The sequence below is a fragment of the Hypanus sabinus genome, chromosome 8, assembly GCF_030144855.1.
Source record: "Hypanus sabinus isolate sHypSab1 chromosome 8, sHypSab1.hap1, whole genome shotgun sequence".
NCBI classification, from domain to species: Eukaryota; Metazoa; Chordata; class Chondrichthyes; order Myliobatiformes; family Dasyatidae; genus Hypanus; species Hypanus sabinus.
Window position 1 is genome coordinate 3,871,089 of NC_082713.1, and position 26,985 is coordinate 3,898,073.

The 26,985-nt window shown below is 44.6% G+C and overlaps 1 protein-coding gene across 4 annotated transcripts in view; it reads right to left on the bottom strand.

Annotated features, from left to right (window-relative positions):
• The window catches only part of fgf13a (fibroblast growth factor 13a), a 516,601-nt gene that overhangs the window by 156,608 nt on the left and 333,008 nt on the right, over positions 1-26,985 (bottom strand). For 3 of the 4 annotated variants that reach the window (XM_059976466.1, XM_059976468.1, XM_059976465.1), the window contains one exon: positions 10,777-10,887. In XM_059976466.1, coding sequence (XP_059832449.1) covers positions 10,777-10,887 — 111 coding nt within the window. Of the gene's footprint in view, positions 1-10,776; positions 10,888-15,481; positions 15,672-26,985 lie in introns of those variants that run through there. The other variant, XM_059976467.1, reaches the window with a different exon arrangement.

The following is a 26,985-nucleotide window of genomic DNA, read 5'->3' on the forward strand; positions in this document are numbered from 1 at the left end:
CTGGAAGCAATCACCATGGCAATCATATTTTCCCACATGACAGAGGCTCACTGGCATTGCAAATTTAAGGACTGCCATTACCTGTATTAATTCCAGCAGGATGAAAGCAATTCCATGACCTATAAGCAGAGAAATGTCAAAATAAAAACTCACAACTGTTGTGATGTGATCACATGGAAAGCTTAAATCAGCCGTGTAAATGCTCCATTTCATTCTCTTGAGTAAGGTGTCAAGTCATTTACTTTATACCCATCATTAAAATGTGGAAATGAATTAGATATGAACATATTAAATGTTAATATCACTGGCTGGCTTCTGCAGCCCTCCCATATTGATAATAAATAATCCAAATCCAGCTTCGTTAACTATTCTAGGTCAAGGTTTCACAGAGCAGATTAATTGTTCTTTATTCAAGTCTGAGTTTTGAAATTAATATCTATGATTTTAGCCACCAATTTAGATTTACGAATGCATTTTTAAAGAACGTGTCATATCTTCTTCTTACTTACAATTTGAAGAGGGGATTATCCCTCCTTGTAAGATAGATAGGCATCCGTTAGTCTCGTGAGACCATGGATTTGCGCCTTGGAAGGTTTCCAGGGTGCAGGCCTGGGCAGGGTTGTATGGGAGACCGGCAGTTGCCCAAGCTGCAAGCCTTCCCCTCTCCACGCCACCGATGTTGTCCAAGGGAAGGGCACTAGGACCCATGCAGCTTGGCACCGGTGTCGTCGCAGAGCAATGTGTTGTTAAGTGCCTTGCTCAAGGACACAAACACTCTGCTTCAGCTGAGGCTCGAACCAGTGACCTTCAGATCACTAGACCGATGCCTTATCCACTAGGCCACGCGCCAACACCCCTCCTTGTAAATATGCCCAGATACCATGTGGAACTCTTGTAATCATTCTACCTTGGGATACTGTGTGTGCAGACATCAGAGATAATGAATTGATGAGCTTTGGACAATCTTAATGACCAGCTCCTGTCTTTAATCAAGTTATTTCTTTATTTGGAGGTTGCAAAAGGAGCTGAGATATGTACTTGACTCTGCCATGAACGTTTCCGAGCCCAGCTGCGAAAGGAGGAGGATTGGGCAAGGGGCGAGTGACCACATCCCATAATAATTCAGCTACAGAAACACTAGAAGCTCCACAGACTCAACCCTGGGAGAGCAAGGAAAGCCTGGCCCAGGACAGAGGACTCTGGTGAGCTGCTATCAGCAGTCTACACCCCAGTAGTGGTGATGGGCTTAAGTCAGTAAGCAGTGAGATATGTACAGTACTTCAAAACAAAAATGTGAAAAACATTTCTTTACAGATATAGACACAGTATCACAACTCAGAACAGGCCCTTCGGCCCACCATGTTGTGCCAACACTTCAGCCTACTCAAGATCAATCTAACCCTTCCATCCTGCACACACAACCCTCCATTTTTCTATCATCCATTCACATATCTAAGAGTTTCTTAAATGCCCCTGTGCTGTCTTTACGACAGTTATTTAGTTTATAATATTTTCGCTTAGTAATTCATTCAATAGTATTTTCTAGTTAGAATTAGAAGTGTTTAAAGTATATTCATTGCATGTAAAATATATCGGCATGCGATGACGTCACATCCGGTTTCGCCGCGTCTTGTGGGAAAACACCGGTTTGAAATTAGCGCGAGGGTGGGGGCTCACCACGAGGCTCACCTGAGCAGAAGTTGTTTTACAGGCATGAGAAATCACAGTGAGAGCAACGCTGTAAGTTAATAGATAATCGATATATTGAACTAAGATGTTAATGCCGATCCTGTTAGAAGTAACGACGGTAGATAATGTTTATGCTTTCGTTAGTTAAAGAGTCGCGGATAGTTTGCATGGAAGTGTATTTAAAGTAGTCAATGGAGCAGGTAAACTCTCCCTGTATACTGCACCTTAGTGTAATGTAGTTATAGTCACCTTTGCAAGTATTTACACTTGAAATGTGATATTAAGGAAGGAACAAATACTGTATCAATCTTGTATTGTTTTATCAACAGTTTTCATCATATGTTAATGTGAAGAGTGAACAGTAAATGGTTAATCTTACTGCGATCTGGTTTTCATTGGCTGTGGTTTATCCGGACGTTAAATTCGGCGTTCGTTACACCCGAAGGAGAACGTTACAGTGAAAAAGCGGCATTATCAGGTGATTCAAGTGCTGCAATGTCAGCTCAATCCAGCATCAAGTCGACGCCGCCCAGCGACAGGGGCAGTAAACCGACATCAAGTAAGCCCACCCGGGCGTTATCAGGTGTTCCAAGTGCTGCAATGTCAGCTCGATCCGGGATCAAGTCGATGGCGCCCAGCGACAAGGGCAGTAAACCGACATCAAGTAAGTCCACACAGGCAAGAGCCAAGGCAGAAGCCGCCAAGGTGCGACTGCATTACGCCAAACAAGAAGCAGTTTTGAAAATGAAACAGGCCACCAGAGAAGTCGAAATCCAGAAAGAAAGGGCCGCCAGAGAAGTCGAAATCCAGAAAGAAAGGGCCGCCAGAGAAGCCGAAATCCAGAAAGAAAGGGCCGCCAGAGAAGCCGAAATCCAGAAAGAAAGGGCCGCCAGAGAAGCCGAAGAGGCCGCCAGAGAAGCCGAAACCCAGTTGGAAATGACAAAAATATCGACAGAGTTGCAAGTGCTGCAGCTAGAAAGAGAAGGAGAAGCTGCCATGGCGGAAGCAAAGTACACAGAAGAAGCTGAAGGGTCGCGTGATCTGACCGAAGCAAGTTCTGCTTTAGAAAGGACCAGACTGGAACGCACAAGCGACTATGTACAATATCAAACAGACTGGCAGGCTCGTCTCCCCTCTCCATACCTATTCGATAACTTCCCCAGCTACGAGGAACCTCAGAGAGTCACGATTGCATCACATCCATACGAGGAAGGAAATTTACCCTCACGGCTCCGTGATGAAGTCAAGAATGAAAGAACCGACAACGCTCCTTCACCCCCACAACAGGACGGCGGGGAGGGAGAGGTTCACTCCAGGACAACAATTGTCAGCTTGAACTGTACAGAAGTTTGCGGTCAAACTCAGTCAAGCCGTTCTTGTTCCGAGATCTGCCTCACTGAGGTGTACCCTAAAGAAGCACAACAAGACATTACCAAGCGTAAAGTAACCGACGAGACGCTAGGTCAGTCAGTTTTCGTTCAAACCGAGGATGGAAACAAACTTGCACAATCAGCTCAAGATACCATTTCTTTAAAACCCAAAGACACCAAGGTCTTCAGAGATGAAGCAAATAATGGGGTTGCCCCATTGCCTTTCAGAGAACCACGCCAGCGCTCACCAGATAACAAAGAGCAGGCAGTCAAACGGTTCACGTCCTTACGGAAAACCCGGAAAAGGAAACCTGAGATGCAGCAACACACCCGATTGGCCCACGAGGTACTGTGCACCCTAATGGCAGAGGTCACAGCCATTATAAACGCACAATCATATCTACCTGTGTCTTCTGACCCAGAAAACCCCTTCATACTTTCGCCATCAATGCTCCTTACACAGAAGGCAGGAGCACCTCCTCCACCAGGAGACTTCTCAGACAAGGATTTGTACACAAAGCAATGGAGACAAGTCCAGGCTCTGGCAAATCAGTTCTGGCCTCGCTGGAGACAAAAATATCTACCTTTGTTGCAACAGAGACAAAAGTGGACAGAACCCCGAAGGAATCTTCAAGTTGGAGACTTAGTCCTGCTCAGGGACAAGCAAGCCACCCGCAACAGCTGGCCAATGGCCAGAATCACTGTTACATTCCCTAGCGGGGATGGACATGTCAGGAAGATCGAATTGAAGACTACCGACCAAGGCGATGTGAAAATTTACCAAAGGCCAGTTACAGAAGTTATTCTACTTCTACCCAATGACTGATTAAGAGACTAAGTTTGTACTCTGCTCATTGTGACCTTACGAAGGTCAAGCGGGGAGTGTGCTGTCTTTACGACAGTTATTTAGTTTATAATATTTTCGCTTAGTAATTCATTCAATAGTATTTTCTAGTTACCATTAGAAGTGTTTAAAGTATATTCATTGCATGTAAAATATATTGGCATGCGATGACGTCACATCCGGTTTCGCCGCGTCTTGTGGGAAAACACCGGTTTGAAATTAGCGCGAGGGTGGGGGCTTTCCACGAGGCTCACCTGAGCAGAAGTTGTTTTGCAGGCATGAGAAATCACAGTGAGAGCAACGCTGTAAGTTAATAGATAATCGATATATTGAACTAAGATGTTAATGCCGATCCTGTTAGAAGTAACGACGGTAGATAATGTTTATGCTTTCGTTAGTTAAAGAGTCGCGGATAGTTTGCATGGAAGTGTATTTAAAGTAGTCAATGGAGCAGGTAAACTCTCCCTGTATACTGCACCTTAGTGTAATGTAGTTATAGTCACCTTTGCAAGTATTTACACTTGAAATGTGATATTAAGGAAGGAACAAATACTGTATCAATCTTGTATTGTTTTATCAACAGTTTTCACCATATGTTAATGTGAAGAGTGAACAGTAAATGGTTAATCTTACTGCGATCTGGTTTTCATTGGCTGTGGTTTATCCGGACGTTAAATTCGGCGTTCGTTACACCCGAAGGAGAACGTTACAGTCCCTAATGCATCTGCCTCTACCACCACCCCTGGCAGGGCATTTGATGCATCCATGACTCTGTGTAAAAACAACTACCTCTGACATTCTCCCTACTACATTCCATCAATTATACCACCTAGCATTAGACATTTCCGCCCTGGGAAAAAGTCTCTGGCTGTCTGCTCAATGCCTCTGATCACCTCTCATCCTCCATTGCTCCATCTACCCTGTCTGCCCCTCAACTTCCCTCACTGAGCTTCAGTACTCACAATTTTTGCTCTCTTTTTGTATATCTATATATACTGTAAATATTTTATTGTAATGTACACATTTTTTAATGTATTGCACGGCACTGCTGCCACAAAACAACAAACTACATGACACATGTCAGTGTTATTAAACCTGATTCTGATTCGGAGATTCGGCACAGTAACAGGCTCTTCCGGCCCAACGGTTTATACAACGACACCCATGTGACTAATTAACCCTAACCCATGCACCTTTCGAATGTGGAGGAAATTGAAGCCCCTGGAGAACACACACATCGTTCAGGGGAGAACGTATAAACTCTTTACAGACAGCGGCAGGAATTGAACCTGGTGTGGTAAAGTGTTACGCTATTGTGTCACTGTTTACTATATTGCAGAGGAAATAACCAACTTCACAGAAAGATCTTTGAATTTTTACATTCACACATTTGGAATGTATCAATGTGATGTGCAATTGGTAAAAATTGACTTTGCAGACTGCTGTGAGCTCTTTCTTGCTGACAATATCCCAATGCACCATCAATCTACAGGCCATGACCCTCAGGAACTTGGGCTAGATTATTCATTTTCTGTGGCTGTATGTTTACTGCAAAAACATTACAATTACATATGCACTTTGTACTGCTTATGCTGTTGGCACCTTGGCCGGAGTAATGCTGTCTCATTTGGCTGTATTCATGGCATTCACGTATAGGTGAAAGACAATTAAACCTGAACTTGAATTTGATAATGAATCAATTTCTTCCCATGGAATTTCAATTGCATTTCCTCTTTTCTGCCTCTATACATTACTTCACATATAAACCAGGCTACAATATACTACAGCTTGAAATCAAAATAGATTTACTTTCTCCAGCATAAACCAAGCTGTTATCCATTCAGTCAGATTGTTATCACACTTCACGGCATGGAAGGAGAGCACCTGCCTTTCACATGCCAACACTCTGAAGGAGCTAGAGGAGTTCAGGCAGCCTCTGGGCTGTTTGGAGTCGAAATCCTCCATCAGGACTGGACAGAAGGAGCAGAGACAGGCTATGTAAAAGGATGGGGGAGGGTAGGGGGTGAGAGTGACAAGTGATAGGTAGATCCAGGTGAGGGGGTGGTGATAGGCAGCTGAGGAAAGGGGAAGGGAGGAAATGTGGAATTCATTGCTGTAGGTGGCTGTGGAGGAAAGTCAGTGGGTTTATTTAAAGTGAGGAACGATAAGTTCTTGATTAGTCAGGGTGTCAAAGATTACAAGGAGAAGGCAAAAGAATGGTGTTGAGAGGGATAATAAATCAGGCATGGTGGAATGGCGGGGCAGAGTCGATGGACCAAATGGACCGACCTAATCTTACTCCTGCATCTTCTAGCTTTATGGCACTGGGAATAACGTAAGGAGCTGCAGGTACGAGGTAGAAGTAACAAAGGGCCGAAAGAAGTTGGGATCTGACAGGAGAGGAGAGGGGAGCAAAGGGGCAGAGGGGAAATCAGTGGGGGGCATGTGTGGGTGATGGGCAGATTGAAAGTGCAGGGGGAGAGTAAAGAGATGGTGCGATGAGGCCAGTGGTTAACCCATATGGTCCCATTCCTCTGCTTATACTCCATTACCTGGAACTTACTTTCTGTTGCACAAATCCCCCTTCCAAATTTCCATTCGAGTTTGCCCTCACTGTCCTTTCAGGTTCAAGTTCAACTTTATTCCAATCTAATTGTGCATACATGCAACCAAACGAAACGACATTCCTCCGGATCACAGAGCACCCACAAAACATATACACACGCAGCAAATAAACAAAAATATTACCATACATAAGGTAACAAAATATAATTCAATGTAGTGCACACATCATATAGATTTCAACAACTTTGGCATAAAAATGAGACCCCTGGATTTGAGTTCAACATCTCTCTGAAATTGACAAACTGGCTCCCTGACCTGAAACATCAATAGTTTCTCTTCCCAAAGATCCTGCCCTTCCTGCTGAGTGTTTCCAACAATCTTCATAGAACCATAGAACACTACAGCACAGTACAGGCCCTTCAGCCCTCCATGTTGTGCTGACCCATATAATCCTTAAAAAAGAACTAAACCCACACTACCTCATAACCCTCCATTTTTCGTTCATCATGTGCCTGTCCAAGAGGCTCTTAAATACCCCTAATGTTTTAGCTTCCACCACCATCCCTGGCAAGTCATTTCAGGCACTCACAACCCTCTGTGTAAAAAACTTACCCCTAAACTTCCCTCCTTTAATTTTGTACCTATGCCCTCTGGTGTTTGCTATTGGTGCCCTGGGAAACAGGTACTGACTATCCACCCTATCTATGCCTCTCATAATCTTGTAGACCTCTATCAAGTCCCCTCTCATTCTTCTACACTCCAAAGAGAAAAGTCCCAGCTCTGCTAACCTTGCTTCATACGACTCAGTTATACTTGAGTTAAATATAGGAAAAGAAATCATGTTTCAGACATGTGTCTGCATCCTTTCTGTACGATGAAAGGAATGAGAATTTCATGTGAACTAAGTAAAGGAGAATGAAACAAAGTACAAATGGGAAAATACTCAGTAGCCACTTTAGTAGGTACACCTGTACATTAATGCAAATATCTAATCAGCCAATCATGTGGCAGCAACTCAATGCAAAAAAGCATGCAGACATGGTCAGGAGGTTCAGTTGTTGTTCAGACAATACGTCAAAACGAGGAAGAAATGTGATCTAAGTGACTTTGACCATGGAATGATTGTGTTGGTGCCAGATTAGGTGGTTAGAGTATCTCAGAAACTGCTGATCTCCTGGGATTTTCATGCACTCCAGCCCTAGATTTTATAGACAGCGTGTGGGAAAATCCATCCAGTAAGCAGCAGTTGTGTGGGTGAAAATGCTTTGTTAATGAGAGGGGTCAGAAGAAAGTAGGCCGACTGTTTCAGGCTGACAGAGAGGAGGCAGTAACTCAAGTGAACCCACGTTACAATGGCAGTGTGCGGAAGAGCATCTTGGAACGCACATGTCCAAACGTGAAGTGGGTGGGCTACAGCAGCAGAAGACCACAAACATACACTTAGTTTGTGCTCTTTACTAGGTACAGGAGGTAAAGTAGCCACTGAGTAAATACAGTGATCATATTATAGTATTGTTTATGATACCATTGGATAAGGATATGACTGGGACCAAATCCAGACTGTCTAGAGAAAAGCTGATTCTTGTGATGCTGAAATTAGCATTTCAGAAAATAAAATTTGCAATAATTTTGGCAAGTGCAACAAAAAACAGTCCAAGATTTTTTGTTAAAGTCTCACTAAACATTAGTAAGACAACATTGTTTAACAAAGGAAGAAACTTTCCATAAGTACAGAGACACAGAATGTTTGTAGGGCATTCTACGGAATGAGTTATAGAATCACTAGTTGATTCACAATGCGTCCACAATGCATCCTGGGATGAAATACCAAGTTAGAGGCCTGGTATCCAAGAGTCTGAGAATCCGTGGACAAGGACTGGAGGCCAGGGCTAGCCTTTCTAGGGTTAGAAGCCTGTCTCAGTGTGACACGGAGAGATGGAAAAGGGGTTAGTTTTGCTGTTGGTGTTTTGTTTTGTTTTTGCTGCTTGTCTAGTTCTGTGGAACATGATGCACATGTAATGTTGGTGTCAGAATGTGTGGCAACATGAGCCGTCTGCCCCCCAAGCAAATCCTTGGGTGTGTTGGTTATTAACGGCAACCACGCATTTCACTGCATGTTTCATACGTTCAGAGAATACTACAGCACAGAAGCAGGCTCATCAGCCTATCCAGTCTGGGCTGAACTATTAACATGCCTAGTCCCATCGACCTGCACCCAGACATAGCCCTCCATACCGCTCCCATCCATGTACCTGTTCAAACCTCATCAGTGTTGAAATCTAACCCACATCCACCACTTTCACAGGCAGATCATTCCTCGCTTCAACATGCACTGAGTGATCCCCTTAAACATTTCACTTTTCACCTTAACTTATGACCTCTCATTCTAGATTTTTGCATTTTCCCGATCAATACCCCTCATAATTTTGTGTGCCTTTACCAAATCTCCCCTCACTCTCCAATTGTAGGGACTAAAGTTGTGATGCACATGTGACAATTAAATCTGAATGAATGTCCCCAGACAGAACTTTACAGTATAAAAGAGAAGCCAATCCTCATAGAGGGTGTATGGGGTGTCTAGGGAGGGGTAGCCCTTCTGATGGGGGGGCCTGCCATACCCTTTTCAGGGCAGCTCGTCCACCTTTGGTCCCCACCTGGCGCTCAGCTCTCACCTGTGGCTCCAAGTAGCTGTAACACGCGCAGCAGCCACACCCCGGTTATCCATCTCGGCAGACGGGCCAAGCCAGGTGAGGGTAGCCGACGGGTCTTTGACCCTCGGTGAGGCAGGGGATCTGTTTGTCCCAGCGTGTGAAGTGTGGCCCTGGCAGATTGAGTGGAGGAGACCGATTAATGGCCCAACAGTCAAGAAGACAGGCCAGCAGGCGTTTGTGGAGTGCTAAGGGCACGACAAGACACGTAGATGTCCTGGTCATCCCACAAGATGTGGTGATCTCTCTAAACTCACCCGGCAGTAGCAAAGGCAAACCGCTGCTTTAACCTGCCAGTCCATGATTTCTCAATATGTCAGAGCAGCACGGAGGGAAATCATCCGCCAACTGGAAATTCCAGGTACGACCTAACAACGACGAATCCTCATAGGGCAATCAGAAGTGGAGAGAGTGAGCAATTTCAAATTTCTTGGTGTCAAGATCTCTGAGGATCTAACCTAGTCCCAACATGTTGATGTAGCTATAAAGATGGCAAGACAATAGCTATATTTCATTAGGAGTCTGAGGAGATTTGGTTCATCACCAAAGACATTCAAAAACTTCTACAGATGTATCACGCAGAACATTCTGATGGGCTGCATCACTGTCTGGCATTGGGGGGACGCTACTGCTCAAAGACTGAAAGGAGCTACAGAAAGTTGTAAAATTAGTCAGCTCCATCATGGGTACTGGCCTCCGTAGTATCCAAGACATCTTCAAGGAGCAGTGTCTCAGAAAGGAGGCATCCATCTTTGAGGACCCCCAGCACCCAGAACATGCCCTCTTCTCATTGTTACCATCAGGGAGGAGATACAGAAGCCTAAAAGCACACTCAGCAATTCAGGAACAGCTTCTTCCCCTCTGCCATCCGATTCCTAAATGGACATTGAACCCATGAACACTGCCTCATTTTTTTATCATTTCTGTTTTTACACTGCTATTTTATTTTAACTATTTAATATACATATATACCCTCAATATAATTGATTTATTATTTTCCATACTATCATGCATTGCATTGTAGTGCTGCCTCTAAGTTAACAAATTTCACAGCATGTGCGATGGTATTAAAGCTGATTCGATTCTGATTCTGAGGTGCCATTCCAATGTTAATCAAACAGTCCGTTACTATGGTAACATCCTCTCAAATCAGGCTGCACTGATTTGGCTTGGAATCTAAAGGAGGGAGGGAATCACACTGCTAGGGGTATATTCTTTATTTTATTTTATTTAGAGATTCAGTGTGGAACAGACCCTTCTGTCTACTGAGCTGAGCTGCCCTGCCCAGCCACCCACTAATTTAACCCTAGCCTCATTACAGGACAATTTACAATGATCAATTAACCTACTGACCAGTACTTTGGACTGTGAGGAAACCGGAACAACCGGATGGAACCCACGCACACACGGGAAGAACATACAAATATTACAGGCATCCAAATGGTTCACAGGAACTGCAGAAACAGGTAAATAGACACATCACAGGGAGCAGCGCTCGCACTTAATCTCCGTCTGAAATACCTTGAACTCCTTAAAACAAAAGAGCTGAAATGTGGCCACTGCAGCCCACTCACGCCCGTCTGATACCAGTGACACTTACTGTAACTACTGCCTTCCTCCTTCGTCCCATCGATAACGCCATCTGGTTGTAACTGCAGGTGAAAGCCTTGTCTGCTGTACAACTTGGTTACGATGCCTTTAAGCTGAGGCTCTGTAAAGGAAAGTTGAAATCTCTGTTAGAACAGTGCGGGCACTGGGAAATAAAATGCAGATCACTGCGCACATTCATGGTTTTGTTTTCTTTGACATTCAAAGCCCAAGATGACTGGAATACTAACAGAAAGGCACTCGAAGGGTCAGACCTGTGGAACTGTTGCTGTGAAATTTATATTCTCCCCATCTCTTGAGGAAGACCCAAAAAGGTGTTGAGTTCACTGCTCTGAGAGGCTTTACACACCTCGGCACTGAACTGGCTCTGTGGCTGTGGACTCACGTTCAGGGACTCTGCCGTTCATGCTCTGTGGCTGCGGACTCACGTTCAGGGACTCTGCCGTTCATGCTCTGTGGCTGTGGACTCACGTTCACGGACTCTGCCGTTCATGCTCTGTGGATTATTTGTTTACTTTTATTGTTTGCATGATTTGTTCTTTTTTTAATCACATTGGATGTTCGATGGTCTTTGGTGTGTGGGGTTTATGTGGATTCTATTGATTTGTGGCTGCCTGTAAGGACATGAATCTGAATGTTGTATATGGTGTACATACTTTGATAATAAATGCACTTTGTACATTGAGGTCACAAAATGAACCAGAGGGTACACTCTTAAGGTGAAGGAGGGTAATTTCAAAGAAGATGTGAGAGGCAAGTTTTTCACACAGAGTGGTGGGTGCCTGGAATGTGCTGCCTGGGGTGGTGGTAGAGGCAGAATCATTGCAGACTTTTACGAGACATTTGGATAGACACAGGGATGTGAGGTCAATGGAAGGATATGGACATTGTTTAGGCAGAGGGATTAGTTTAGTGAACCAATTAATTCCTAATTTAATTGGTTTGGCACAACATTGTGAGCTGAAGGGCCTGTCCCTGTGCTATAATGTTCAATGTTCTGTGTTCTGAATCTACTGCACTATTTCATATATATATGTGTGTGTGTGTGTGTGTGTGTGTGTGTGTGTGTGTGTGTGTGTGTGTGTGTGTGTTTGTGTGTGTATGTATACTTATTGTATTTTTATGATTATCTATTGCAATATACTGCTGCCACAAAACAACAAATTTTAAGACATATGTCAGCGATATTAAGCCTGTTTCTGACTCTGATTCTGAATGCACAGAGAGTCAAATCTAGCTGAAATTCTGTGGAAAGTGTTAATGCCTTGACACATGACTCTGAAGGAGAGTAGGGACCAGATATTGAAATGTGCTGCTCGATAGAAAGGAAACACTCAGTTGTACCTATTTGCGAACATATATCTGGCCTTTTCCTTCTGATGGATGATATGTTACCACAATACATGCATTTCCCAAGAGCAGCCTACCAGTCATGCATACAGAAGAGTTGCAGTTTCTTCATAAGATGCCCTTGGCCCACAAGAGAGTGGATTCATCAAAGCATAAAATGGAGCCTAACCATGCCCATTTTTATCATTTCCCTCAGAAGCATTGATACTGAGCTCCTGCAGGCTCTTGGAAAGACTCTGTTGCCTCAAATATTCCTCCCACAGAAAATGACCATTTCTTTTAGCATCTGTGGAGAGGAATAAACTGTCAAAGTTTAGGGCCAAGACCCTTCGCCAGGACTGAAATGTCTCGGTGGTTCAAAGTATTGACTGTTTATTCCTCTCCATAGATGCTGCCTGACCTGATGAATTCCTCCAGCATTTTGAGTGTTATTCTGGATTTCCAACATCTTTTTTGTTTATGATCATCTGTACCAATTAGTGTTGTACACACCCAAGGGCTGCTTTATTACAACCCTCCTGTACCTAATAAAATGGCCACTGTGTGTATGTTCATGGCTTCTGTAGCCCATCCACTTTAAAGTTTCACGTGCTGTGCTTTTAGAGATGCTCTTCTGCACATCTCTGTTGAGTTACTGTCACCTTCCTGTCTGGCTATTCTCCTCTGACCTCTGTCATCAACAACCCACAGAACTGGATGTTGCTTTTGTTATTCACACCATTCTCTGTAAACTCTGGAGACTGTTGTGCATGGTATACCCAATCCACCCTGTCCAGCTAAGTCACTTAGATCACATTTCTTCCCCATTCTGATGTTTGGTCTGAACAACTGGTCTTGACCATGTCTGCATGCTTTTACGCACTGAGTGGCTGCCACATGATGGGCTGATTAGATCTACATTAACATGGAGAGTACAGGTGAACCTAATGAAGTGGCCACAAGTTCTGGAAACTGCCTTCCTCCTCTCCCAGCGTGTTGAATTCAAGTGGAAAGGCTCAGAACGGATGAAAGGATCAATCCCAGGGACCTGTTCATTGGACACACCTACCAGGCTGCCTGGAACCTCAACCCAGTATCTGTTCAGGCAGAGAACCACAGTAAATGACAGGTGGTATGGTGGTGTAGTGGGTAACACAGCGCGTGGCAGCACCAGTGATCAGGTTCAATTCCCACCACTGCCTGTAAGGAATCTGTATGTTCTCCCTGTGACTGCATGGGATTCGTCCCGGTGCTCCAGTTTGTCCAGAGATATACTGGCTGGTTGGTTTATTGAGCATTGTAAATTATCACCTGATTAAGCTAGGATCAAATCGGGGTGGTGTATCTCAATAAATAAATAGGTAGACACCATGTACACCACTATTACTGCAATAATACTGTTTTAACCCTTTTTGGACTGAAATAGGAGTTACTGCTGTACTTCAGACAACTGCATTACTATAATTGTATCTAGTCTCCAGAGAATACTGGACATGACTTCTGTTCATCCTGCCTGCAGTCAGTCACAGGCATGTGGAAACAGACCTTTCAGCCCATCTTGTGCATGCTGATTAACGTAACACCACTGAGCAGCCAGCCAATCACAGCTCGGGTTAGATTGGTGAGGGCAGTAGCAACAGGTTGGGTCATGGGGTCTCCCTCCACACCTCTATAAGTAAACAGCAATGATGAGGAGGGAAGATGGGTCGCAATCTTCAGCCAGAGGCTGGTGCATCTGTGGAATTCATTGCCACAGGCAGCTGTGGAGGCCAGGTCTCCAAAACAGAGGTTGACAGGTTCTTGATTAGGCAGGGTGTCAAAGATTTCGGGGAGAAGGCAGGACAATGGGGTTGACAGGGAAAATAAATCAGCCATGAGAGAATGGCGGAGAAGTCTGGACGGGTCAAATGTCCTAACTCTGCTCCTGTGTTCTCTACTCTGCCATTTTATACCTGTAACCACTGGTTCTCAGGGGGAGGGGAACAATCCAACAGCCCCACCTCACCTCCTAGTGCCACTCATACGTCCCACTTCAACTACACTACCAAGTAATTTAACCAATTCACTTTTTTCGGTGGCCGTAAAGGGCTCGTCAGCCGTGGCTTCTGCTGTCTTACTGCTTTACCCGCTCATGGGGAAAGCTGGGGGGGGGGGGTAAACCCCGAGAAAAATTCTGGAGCTGGAGTCCCATGTTGAATTCAACCTGACTGTTAAATCGTACCATGCCACTGGTGTATCGGTCCCTACCGTTCCTTTGACTTCATCAGGTGCGTGGAGAAGGGAAGCCTGCCCAAGGCCAACAGCTTGATCCCCATATCTTACTGCCCCGTCTTACTTAAAGACAGACAGCTGGGACCTCCATCTACGGTCGGGTCCGTCAAACGGAGAACCTCCGCAAACTTATTTCCCGGCACGTCTTTGAGGTGTGGGTTAAAACGGAGGAAAATATCCAGCCAGGGAGAACGTGCAAACTCCACAGGGACAGCAGTCCAGGTCGGAATCGAACCCGCGTCCCTGGAACCCTGGAACAGCGGGACTGAAGGTGGCCTTGCAGAACGCCCTTGGCATCCCACCGGGCGTCCGGAGACGTCAAGTTTGCGGAAGCTCGTCAGGGACTTCAGGGCTCGTCAGGGCTGCTTTCGGGAGAGGCCGGGCGCTGTTTCCCAGGTATCTTGGGGGCTACAGGTGGAGAGAAGCGCTGCCGTATGGTCAGAGCACTGTCTGGACCCGCTGGCACGTCCCCGGAATCAGGCACGGGAGGGGCATCTGCGGGATAAAGGACACCCGGAGAGACAGGACATTGGACGCCAGGGGGTCACTGGACACCGGAAACACCGGGCACCCCGACACTGGACACCTGGGGACACTGGACGTCCCGGATATTGGACACGGTGGTGGGGGGGGGGGGGCGTCACTGGACGCCAGAGAAATCGGGCACCCCGACACTGGACATCTGGGGACAGGGAACGTCCCGGATATTGAACATCCGGACGCACCGGGCACTGGGCACCCAGAGGCTTGGCCCCGCTGTCTGCCTCTGTTGGGGAGTCGTGATCTCCCGGATCCCACCGTTAAGTTCGGGCGGTGGGATGAGGGTCCTGCAGTGCCGGGCCTGTGGTAATTCACCACTGTCCGTAGACACCACCAACTCTTCCCGACCCACACCCACACCCACCCCGGTGGAGTCCGACCCTCTCAGCCTTCACCCCAGTCCATGGCCAACTCTGTCCTCTGCTCCCACACAACTTGGTCAGTGCAGAGGCCAAGAAGACAAGGACAGGCTGGTCTGGACCTCGGCTTGAAAGGGCACTGTCCTCTCCCCACGGGAAGCCGGTGAGTGTAGCGGAAGGGAGGGGGGTGGGTCAAACCTGGTCGCCTCCGGCGTCGCTTTTTCAACCCAAAGATCCGGACCTTGGAGAAGACGGCGAACCAGTGCTTCTCGCAGATGCCTTTGCTTTCACTGGGACTGCTTATTCTCCTCGAGGGAATCGATCGGTCTCTGTGCTCCCTGGCGAGTCTCTTCTGCCTGATCAGGGAGCTGGCGATGGCTGCAGCCATTGCAACGCAGTGGGACAGGAGGCAGCAAGGCTTCCGACTCAGACAAGGGCTGGGTGAAGAGCGAATCTGGTCTTGAAATCAGTCTTCAAATCTTCAGTCACCATCGTCTCCCGAAGAGAGCCGGCGCCGGTCTGCTGCAGGGAGACATCGTTACCACTGCGAGCCAGCGCCGTTTTGTTGGGGTCCACTCTTCTCCCACACACCGGGAGCCATCGCCAGTATTTCTCTGTGGGTTCAACACTCCGGGCAAGTCCGAAGGAACTCACTCCGCGCCCCTTTTCTCACCGCTGCCTGCTCATCTCCAAACACCTGTTAAACCAGCTGCTGCCTGTCTACCTCGTCGCTCACCTCCCTGTGAGCCCGCTCCGGGATTAACAGCTTCTCCCTCTCCTACACGACGGAGAGAGACCCTCTATAACAGCCCCGCCGCCGTTAGCAGCCGGTTAGAGAGCCGGTGATCCGTACACCAGGTGGAGATGCGACCAGTCTCCCTTCATGTCCCAATAATAAATATATTCAACACATATATAAATATATTAAACACACACACACACACACACATACAACCGCAGTACTGGCGTCAAAGTCACACAGCTAGACGTGTCGCGTACGGGTTGCTAGCGAGCGGAGCCGGCGAGCCCGAACCCCAGACTTGGCGAGTCTGACAGCGCACAACAGCAGACGGAACGTGCTCAGCGCCCGAGCCCAGGCATCTCCCTGCGTCGCAGAGCTGTCTGTCTGCGCCTGGCGCGAGAACAAACCCAGGTGCTCCTCAGAGAGAGGGAGGGGAGGGGAGGGGAGGGGAGGGGAGGGGAGGGGAGGGGAGGGGAGGGGAGGAGAGGGGAGGGGAGGGGAGGGGAGGGGAGGGGAGGGGAGCGAGATTCACTAAGTCCGTGCGAACATGAGCCGCGATAGCAGGAACAGCTATTACGCCTCAATAACCGGCTTTCTGAACCAGCGAGGATAATTTCACGCAACTTCTCTCATATCAACTCTGGAATGTTCCCACAGCCTATGGACTCGCTTTCAAAGGCTCTTCATCTCATGTTCTGGAAATCTATTTATTTATTATTATCACTATTTCTTTCGTTTTGCCTTTTTTGCACATTGTCCTACTTGTGTGTGTCTGTGTGTGTGTGGTCTTTAATTAACTGATTTTAAGGCGTTTCTTTGTAATTAATGTGAATGCCCATAAGAAAACGAATCGTGGGTTGCATGTGGGACAAGTATGTCTTCGATAATAAATTTACTTTGAACTCTGAAGTCAGCGAGTCTGAAGACGAAGTCGGGATGGTGCCCTGGTCACCTTTCACCCGCTTTAATGTAACCAGCAGAGCCTAACGCCAGGAGCAGAGTTAGAGTAACTCACAGAGTTCGGGAGCAACTCAGCAGGCCAGGCAGCATCTAGCCGTCAGGATGAAGGGACTCCACCAGAAACCCGACTGTTTATTCCCTTCTACAGATCCTGCCAGACCTGCTGAGTCCCTTGAGCACTTTGGATTTCCAGCATAATACACAGTCTCAGAGTAGAGCAGCGTTTCCAACCTTTCTTTATGCCATAGACCCCTACTAACAACTGAACGATCCATGAACCCTGCATGGGAACCCCTGGAATATTTAGAACAGAGAACATGAAGAATTTCTTTAGGCAGAGGGTAGAGAATCTGTGGAATTCATTGCCATTAACAGCTTTGGAAGCCAAATCGTTGTGTATATTTAAGCAGTGGTTAATAGGATCTTGATTATCTATTTATTTATTTATCCATTTATTGATTGCGACAGCGTGGAATACACCATACGACATAGGAGAACAATTAGGCCATTTGACCCATCAAGTCTGCCCTACCATTCAATCATGGTTGACCCTTTTTTTCCCTCCTCAGCCCCACTCCCCAGCTTTCTCCTCATAATCTTTGATGCTGTGGCCAATCAAGAACTTTTCTTTCTCCACCTTAAATACACGCAACGAACTGGCCTCCTTAGATGGCTGTGGGAACAAATTCCACAAATTCACCATCCTTGGCTCAAGATATTTCTCCCCATCTCCGTTTTAAATGGAAGCTGCTTAATCCTGAGGCTGTGACCACTCTTGTCCTAAGCTCCCCTACCAGAGGAAATATCCCTTCCACATCTACTCTGTCTAGACTTTTCAACATTCAGAACGTTTCAATGAGATCCCCTTCACCATCCTTCTGAATTCCAGCGAGTACAGACCCAGAACCATCAAACGTTCCTCGTATGATAACCCTTTCATTCCTGGAATCATCCTTGTGAACCTCCTCTGGACCCTCTCCAATGCCAGCACATCTTTTCTTAGACGAGGAGCCCAAAACTGTTCACAATACTCAAGGTGGGGCCTCACTGGTGCCTTATAGAGCCTCAGCATCACATCCCTGATCTTGTATTCTAGACCTCTTGAATTGAATGCCAACATTGTATTTGCCTTCCTCACCACCGACTCTACCTGCAAGTTAACCTTTAGGGTGTTCTGCACAAGGACCCCCAAGTCCCATTGCATCTCAGATTTTTGGATTTTCCTCCCCATTTAGAAAATAGTCTGCACATTTATTTCTGCTACCAATATGTGAGACAATGAATTTTCCAACATTGTATTTCATTTGCTACTCTCTTACCCATTCTCCTAATCTGTCTAAGTCCTTCTGCAGCCTATCTGTTTCTGCAACACTACCTGCCCCTCCACCAATCTTCATATCATCTGCAAACTTGGTAACAAGGCTATATACTCCATCATCTAAATAATTGATATACAGCATAAAAAGAAGTGGTCCCAACAGTGAACCCTGCAGAACACCACTAGCCCCGGCAGCCACCCAGAAAAAATGTTCCCACTCACAGCTTCCTACCAATTAGCCAATGCTTTAAACATGCCAATAACTTTCCTATAATACCATGGGTTCTTAACTTTGTAAGCAGCCTCATATGTGGCACCTTGTCAAACACCTTCTGAAAATGCAAATATACAACTTCCATTACATCACCTTTATCTATCCTGCTTGAAGTCTCAAAGAATTCAAACAAGTTTGTCAGGCAAGAGTTTCCTTTAAGAAAACCATGTAATCTTTGTCCTATCCTGTCCTGTGTCACCAAGTATTCCATAACCTCATCCTTAACAATTGACTGCGACACCTTCCCAACCACTGAAGTCTGGTTAACTGGTCTATAATTTCCTTTCTGCTGCCTTCCTCCTTCCTTAAAGAGTGGAATGCCATTTGCAATTTTTAGTCATCAGAACCATGCCAGAGTCTACTGATTTGTCAAAGGTAATTACTAATGTCTCCACGATCTCTACCACTACCTCTTTCAGAACCCTATGGTGTAGTTCGTCTGGTCTGGGTGACTTATGCACCTTAGGTCTTTCAGCTTTTTGAGCACCTTCTCCCTTGTAATAGTAATTGCATCCACTTCTCTTCCTTCACACACTACAACATCTGGCACACTGCTAGTGTCTTCCACAGTGAAGACTGATGCAAAATACTCAATTACTTCATCTACCATCTCATTGTCCCCAGTTATTATTTCTCCAGCCTCATTTTCTTACTTTCATTTTTCATCTTTTCCCTCCAAATAATTCTTTTAGTTGCCTTCTGTAGGTTTTGAAAAGCTTCCCAATCTTCTATCTTCACACTATTTTTTGTATTGCTCTATGTCCTCTCTTTTACTTTCAGGTTAGCTTTCACTTCCCTTGTCAGCCATGTTTGTACTATTTTGCCATTTGAGTATTTCTTTGTTTCTGAAATATATCTATCCTGCATCTTCCTTATTTTTTCCCAGAAACCCAAGCCACTGCTGCTCTGCTGTCATCTCCTTCCAATTTACTTTGACCAACTCCTCTCTCATACCACTGTAATTTCCTTTACCTCACTGAAAGACTGCTATGTCAGACTTTACTTTCTCCCTATTAACTTATTAAGTTGAACTCAATCATATTGTGATCACTTCCTCCTGAGGGTTCCTTTACCTTCAGCTTCAGAATTGCCTTCAGTTCATTATATAAGACCCAATCCAATATAGGTGATCTACTGTAGGCTCAGCGATAAACTGGTCTGAAAAGCTATCTCATAGGCATTCAAAAAATTCACTCTCTTGGGTTCCATTACCAACCTGATTTTCCCAATCTACCTGCATGTTAACATCTCCCATGACTATCATAATATTGTCTTTTGACATGTCTTTTCAATTTCCCATTGTAATCTATAGTTCACTTCCCTGTTCCCATTTGGAGGCCTGCGGGGTCCTTTTACCCTTGCTGTTACTGAACTCAACCCATAAAAACTCATCATTTTCTGATCCTATGTCACATCTTTCTACTGATTTAATGTCATTCTTTACCAGCAAAGCCACACCACCCCTTCTGCTGCCCTTTCTGTCCCTCTGACACAATGTGTAATCTTTAACATTCAGCTCTCAACTATAACTATCCTTCAGCCGCAATTCAGTGATGGCCACAACATCATACCTGACAATCTGTTAAAGCGCACAAGATCATCCACCTTATCTAATACTCCATGCATTGAGATATGACACTTTGTGTTCTGTATTTGCTACACTTTTTGATGCTGTATCCCTAATGCACTGCTGGCTGCAATTTTGTTCTAACATCTTCCTGCCCTTCCTGACAGTCTGACTGCACGCTTTTTTACCACCTGTCCTATCCTGAATCTCTTCACTCCAGCCTTTCGAGCTGTACTGCCCCAGCAACCCTTCAAACCCAATTAATCCTAACCTAATCACAGAACCATCTACAGTGACTTATTAACCTACCTGGTATATCTTTGGACTGTGGCAGGAGCCTGGAGTACCGGAGGATAAACCCGTGCAATCGACGGGGAGGACGTACAGAGAATCCTTACAGAACAGCGTTGGAATTGAACTCCAAACTCCAGAGCATCCTGAGCTGTAATAGCATCATGTTGATTCCTGTACCATGGCACCACTTGGCTGGGACATGAATGTGAAGACAATGGATAGGTGCGTAAATGTGTAGGCAGAATGGATTAGTTTAGTTGTTCATTGATTACTAATTTAATTGGTTCAGTACGACATTATGGGCTGAAAGGCCTGTTCCGCTGCTGTGCTGTTCTATGTTCTATCTTTTAAAGATGATCTTTCCATGGGTCCATAAGACAGATTACGCCATTCAACACATCACGTCTGCTCTACCATTCTGTCATGTCTGATTTATCACCCCCGCTCAACCCCATTGTCTTGCCTTCACCCTTTGATACTCTGACCTAATCAAGAACCCATGAACCTCTGCTTTAAATATATACAATGACATGGCCTCCACAGCCATCTCTGCCAACGAATTCCACAGATTCACCATCCTATCATTTTTTTTCCCTCATTTCTGTTCTAAATGGATGTCCCTCTATTCTGAGGCTGTGCTCTTTGGTCCTAGACTCCCCACTATAGAAAACATGACTTCATTCACAAGATCTATTCAGTTTCCTGAAAATATATTAGAACCATAGAACATTACAGCACAGAAACAGGCCTTTTGGCCCTTCTTGGCTGTGCCAAACCATTCTTCTGCCTCATCCCACTGACCTGCACCTGGACCATATCCCTCCATACACCTCTCATCCATGTACCTTTCCAAGTTTTTCTTAAATGTTAAAAGTGAGCCCGCATTTACCACTTCATCTGGCAGCTCATTCCACATTCCCACCACTCTCTGTGTGAAGAAGCCCCCGCTGCCATGTTCCCTTTAAACTTTTCCCCCTTCACCCTTAACCCATGACCTCTGGTTTTTTTCTCCCCTAGCCTCAGTGGAAAAAGCCTGCTTGCATTCACTCTATCTATACCCATCATAATTTTATATATCTCTGTCAAGTCTCCCCTCATTCTTCTACACTCCAGGGAATAAAGTCCTAACCTATTCAACCTTTCTCTGTAACTCAGTTTCTCAAGTCCTTATAAACCATCTCTGCACTCTTTTAACCATATTAATATCCTTCCTGTAATTCAGTGACCAAAACTGCATACGATACTTCAAATTCGGCCTCACCAATGCCTTATACAACCTCACCATAACATTAACTCTTATACTCAATACTTTGGTATATAAAGGCCAATGTACTAAAAGCTCTCTTTACTACCCTATCTACCTGTGACACCACTTTTAGGGAATTTTGTATCTGTATTCCCAGATCCCTCTGTTCTACTGCACTCCTCAGTGCCCTACCATTTACCTTGTATGTTCTACCTTGGTTTTTCCTTCCAATGTGCAATACCTCACACTTGTCTGTATTAAACTCCATCTGCCATTTTTCAGCCCATTTTTCCAGCTGGTTCAAATCCCTCTGCAAGCTTTGAAAACCTTCCCTGTGATTCCTGATCCCTGTGGCACACCACTAGTCACAGGCCTCCACTCAGAGTAGCAATCCTCCACTACCACTCTCTGGCTTCTCCCATTGAGCCAATGTCTAATCCAATTTACTACCTCACCATGTATACCTACCGACTGAATCTTCCTAACTAACCTCCCATGCGGGACCTTGTCAAAGGCCTTACTGAAGTCCATGCAGACAACATCCGCTGCCTTCCCTTCATCTACTTTCCTTGTAACCTCCTCGAAAAACTCTAATGGATTTGTTAAACATGACCTACCACATACAAAGCCATGTTGACTCTCCCTAATAAGTCCCTGTCTATCTAAATACTTGTAGATCCTATCTCTTATAATAATAATTTACCTACTACCCACGTCAAACTTACCGGCCTATAATTTCCTGGATTACTTTTAGAGCCGTTTTTAAACAAAGGAACAACATGAGCTTTCCTCCAGTCCTCCGGCACCTCACCCGTAGATACCGACATTTTAAATATATCTGTGAAGGCCCCTACAATTTCAACACTAGTCTCCTTCAAGGTCCGAGGGAATACCCCGTCAGGTCCTGAGGATTTATCTACTCTGATTTGCCTCAGATAGCAAGCATCTCCTCTTCAATCTGTATAGGTTCCATGACCTCACGACTGGTTTGCCTTATTTCCATTGTCTCCATGCCAGTTTCCTTAGTAAATACAGATGCAAAAAAACCATTTAAGATCTCCCCCATTTCTTTTGGTTCCATACATAGCTGACCACTCTTGATCTTCAAGAGGACCAATTTTATCCCTTACTATCCTTTTGCTCTTAATATATCTGTAGAAGTTCTTTGGATTATCTTTTACCTTGACTACCAAAGTAACCTTATATCTTCTTTTAGCCCTTCTGATTTCTTTCTTAAATATTTTTTGCACTTTTTATACACCTCAAGAACCTTATTTGCTCCCTGTTTCCTATACATGTCATACATCTCTCTCTTCTTCTTTATCAGAGTTTCAATACTCCTTGAGAACCAAGGTTCCTTATTCTTATTCACTTTGCCTTTAATCCTGACAGGAACACACAAATTCTGCCCTCTCAAAATTTCTCCTTTAAAGGCCTCCCACTTACCAATCACACCCTTGCCAGAGAACAACCTGTCCCAATCCACGCTATTTAAATCCTTTCTCATTTCTCATTTGGCCTTTTTCCAGTTTAGATCCTCAACCAAAGGACCAGATCTATCTTTATCCATGATCAAGTTGAAACTAATGGTGTTATGATCACTGGAACCAAAGTGTTCCCCTACACACACTTCCGTCACCTCTCCTAACTCGTTTCCTAATAGGAGATCTAATACTGCATCCTCTCTAGTTGGTACCTCTATATATCGATTTAGAAAATTTTCCTGAACACATTTTACAAACTCTAACCTGTCTAGACGTTTAACAGTATGGGAGTTCCAATCAATGTGTGGAAAATTAAAATCCCCTACTATCACAACTTTATGTTTCCTGCAGTTGTTTGCTATCTTGCTGCAGATTTTCTCTCCAATTCTCACTGACTAGTGGGTGGTCTATAATACAATCCCATTAACGTGGTCATACCTTTCCTGTTTCTCAGCTCCACCCATATGGTCTCGGTAAACAAACCCCCTAATCTGTCCTGCCTGAGCACTGCTGCAACATTTTCCCTGATGAGTCATGCCACCCCCTCCACCCTTCATTCCTCTGCCTCTATCACGTCTGAAACATTGGAACCCTGGAACATTAAGCTGTAAGTCATGCCCCTCCTGTAGCCAAGTTTCACTAATGGCTATAATGTCGTAATTCCGTTTGTCAATCCACACCCTCAACTCATCAGCCTTCCCCACAATACCCCTTGTATTGAAATAGACACACCTCAGAAGATTATTTGTGACTTTGCATGAAATTTTAACATAATTTATTTTCACCTCCGCTCCACTATCTGCTCTAGCACTCTGGTTCCCATTACCCTGCAAATCTAGTTTAAACCCTCCCCAATAGCACTAACAAACCTCCCTGCAATTTTAATAAATTCTGTAGATTCTAATCTTTCATCATTATGTGCTATGTCGTATTACGTAAACAATCATAGTCTTTTCATGACCATGACTGCTTTGACAAATTTTTCTACAGAAGTGGTTTGCCATCGCCTTCTTCTAGACAGTGTCTTTACAAGATGGGTGACTCCAGCCATTATCAGTACTGTTCAGAGATTGTCTGCCTTGTCGAGTGTTTGCACAACCAGGACTTCTGATATGCACCAGCTGCTCGTACACCATCCACCAGCTGCTCCCGTGGCTTCATGTGATCCTGATTCCGGGGTGGGGGGGGGGTGGTAAGCAGGTGCTACACCTTACCCAAGGGTGACCTGCCGGCTAGCGGAGGGAAGGAGCACCTTACACCTCCTTTGGTAGAGACTTAACTCCATCCTGGCACTGAAACGTTTTAATCTAACATTATTTTAAAAAATTAATTACTTCCCTTAATGCATTTCAGATGATAATATCCTGCAAAGGAGCAGGACCCTAATTCTGATTGCAAACCTTTTTTCATATTCATACCATCACCTTTCACACATCATTCCAACTCCTTGTTCAATGCTGATGTTATCTCTGCTTCCCTCACTTGCTGGCTCCAGCTGAGTGTTCAACAGCTTCCCACACTATTCTGTTTAAAAATACAGTGTGGAATAGGCCCTTCTGCCCTCTCGAGTCACACAGCCTAGCAACCCCCGATTTAACCCTCACCTAATCAAGAGACAATTTACAATGGCCAACTAAATGGTACATCTTTGGACTGTGGGAGGAAATCCAAGCACCCGGGAGTAAATTCACATGCACGTGGGAAGGATGTGCAAACATTTTTACAGAGATTGAACTCCAAACTCTGAGCTGTAATAGAGTTGTGTTAATTACTATGATATATGAAAAAGCCTCTGCTCTCTGGGTTTAATCCTTTACATTGAATCTCATTTTATTGGTATTGTCTCAAACAGTAACTTGAAATTCCTTGGCATTATTATATCAGAACTGTCCTGGGACCAGCACATAACTGTCATTACAAAGAAGGCACTCAAGAAGTTTGCATAGGTTCAGCATGTAATCTAAAACCTTGTGCTTTGATAGATGCACAGTGGAGGGTATCCTGATGGTTGCTTGACAGCTTGATATGGAAACACCAATGCCCCAGAACAGAAAAACCTACAGAAACTAGTGGATACAGCCCAGTGTGTCGCAGACAAAACCCTCCCCATCATTGAGCACAACTACAAGGAGTGCTGCCACAAGAAAGCATTATTAAAGACCCCCACCATCCAAGCCATGCTCTTGTCTCACAGCTGCCATCAGGAATGAGGTACAGGAGCCTCAAGACCCACACCACCAGGTTCATGAACAGTTATTACCCCACAACAATCAGGCCCTTGAACCAGTGTGGATAGTTTCACTTACCCCAACACTACAGTGATTCCACAACCTATGGAATCACAAGGACTCTTCAACTCATATCCTCAGTATTATTTATTTACTTATTTATTATTATTAAATTTTAATTTTTTCTCAGCTCAAACCGGTAAAACCTAAGGTACCGGCATAGTCAAACACACTCATTTCTCAATTGTTACGAACTTTGTACTAGTATACTAGTTTAGTATTGTGGCTTTATGGAGATTTACATAAATATTGTTGTGTAGACTAATTGTTTAATGCTACAGTGTAGTGATTTGGGAATGATACCAGTTGTAGATATTACTATCGGGACAACGTACACCCTGTTCATGTTCCAAAGTCTTTCAATTTCCTCTTTTAATTCGGCATATTTCTGGTGTTTTTCACTTTCTGATTTCTGTACGTTACGTGTATTTGATGATGGGAGACATTGATCGGGTGGATAGTCAAAGGCTTTTTCCCAGGGCTGAAATAGTTGCCACAAGAGGACACAGGTTTCGGGTGCTGGGGAGTAAGTACAGAGGAGATGTCAGGGATAAGTTTTTTACTCAGAGAGTGGTGAGTGCATGGAATGGGCTGCCAGCAATGGTGGTGGAGGTGGATACAATAGGGTCTTTTAAGAGACTTTTAGATGGGTATATCGAGCTTAGAAATATAGAGGGCTATAGGTAAGCCTAGTAATTTCTAAGGTAGGGACATCTTCGGCACAACTTTGTGGGCCAAAGGGCCTGTATTGTGGTGTAGGTTTTCTATGTTTCTATCTGTTAAGTTGTTCTTGCTTGCTTATCCTGTAATATCATTCCTGGTCAGTTATTATGGACCAGGAACAAATCTGTAGTAACCAGGTCCTATCTGTAGTAACAAATCAGTCATAATATAATTTGTAGGACTCTAACTCTAAAACTGGATTTGTTCCCTCTAATTTGTAATGACCAGTGTGCACAAAAATCTTGTGCTGTGCAATGTTTTGCCCAGCGATAACAACATGTGCGCACTAAATGTTATATTTTATATATGGAGGTTTTCATTTGAACCGCTAGCAAAACACTGTCAATAAGAACTCTTCTGGATTTCATCTGAACTCTCACAAAACACATGTAGCAGGCCTGTAGCAGGTAATGAAGGATTTTCTTGCCAGAGAATTTGCAAACTGTCTACATGTGATTTGCTTGCTAAATGATGCTTTAAGAAGCCAAGTTTCCAAATATCACTCCACTTCTTCCCACTTGCAAATAGTGAAGCAATAATTTCTTCAATAAAATACAGTAAAAATAAGTGATTTCTAAAATCTTCAAACAAATCATCACAAACTCCTTGTTTGTTAACACCATCTGCATCAGAAACCAGAAAGGAAATGTGATGGAATACAACAGTGAAATATACATGCCAACAAGGTATACATGACAGCCTTTTGTACGCAGTTTAAATTCCTTTGAGTGCTAGTAACAAAAGATGTGTGCACGCGCACATGTTCCCTTAGAGGAAACATTGTGTGGCTTGTATTTATTGTAATT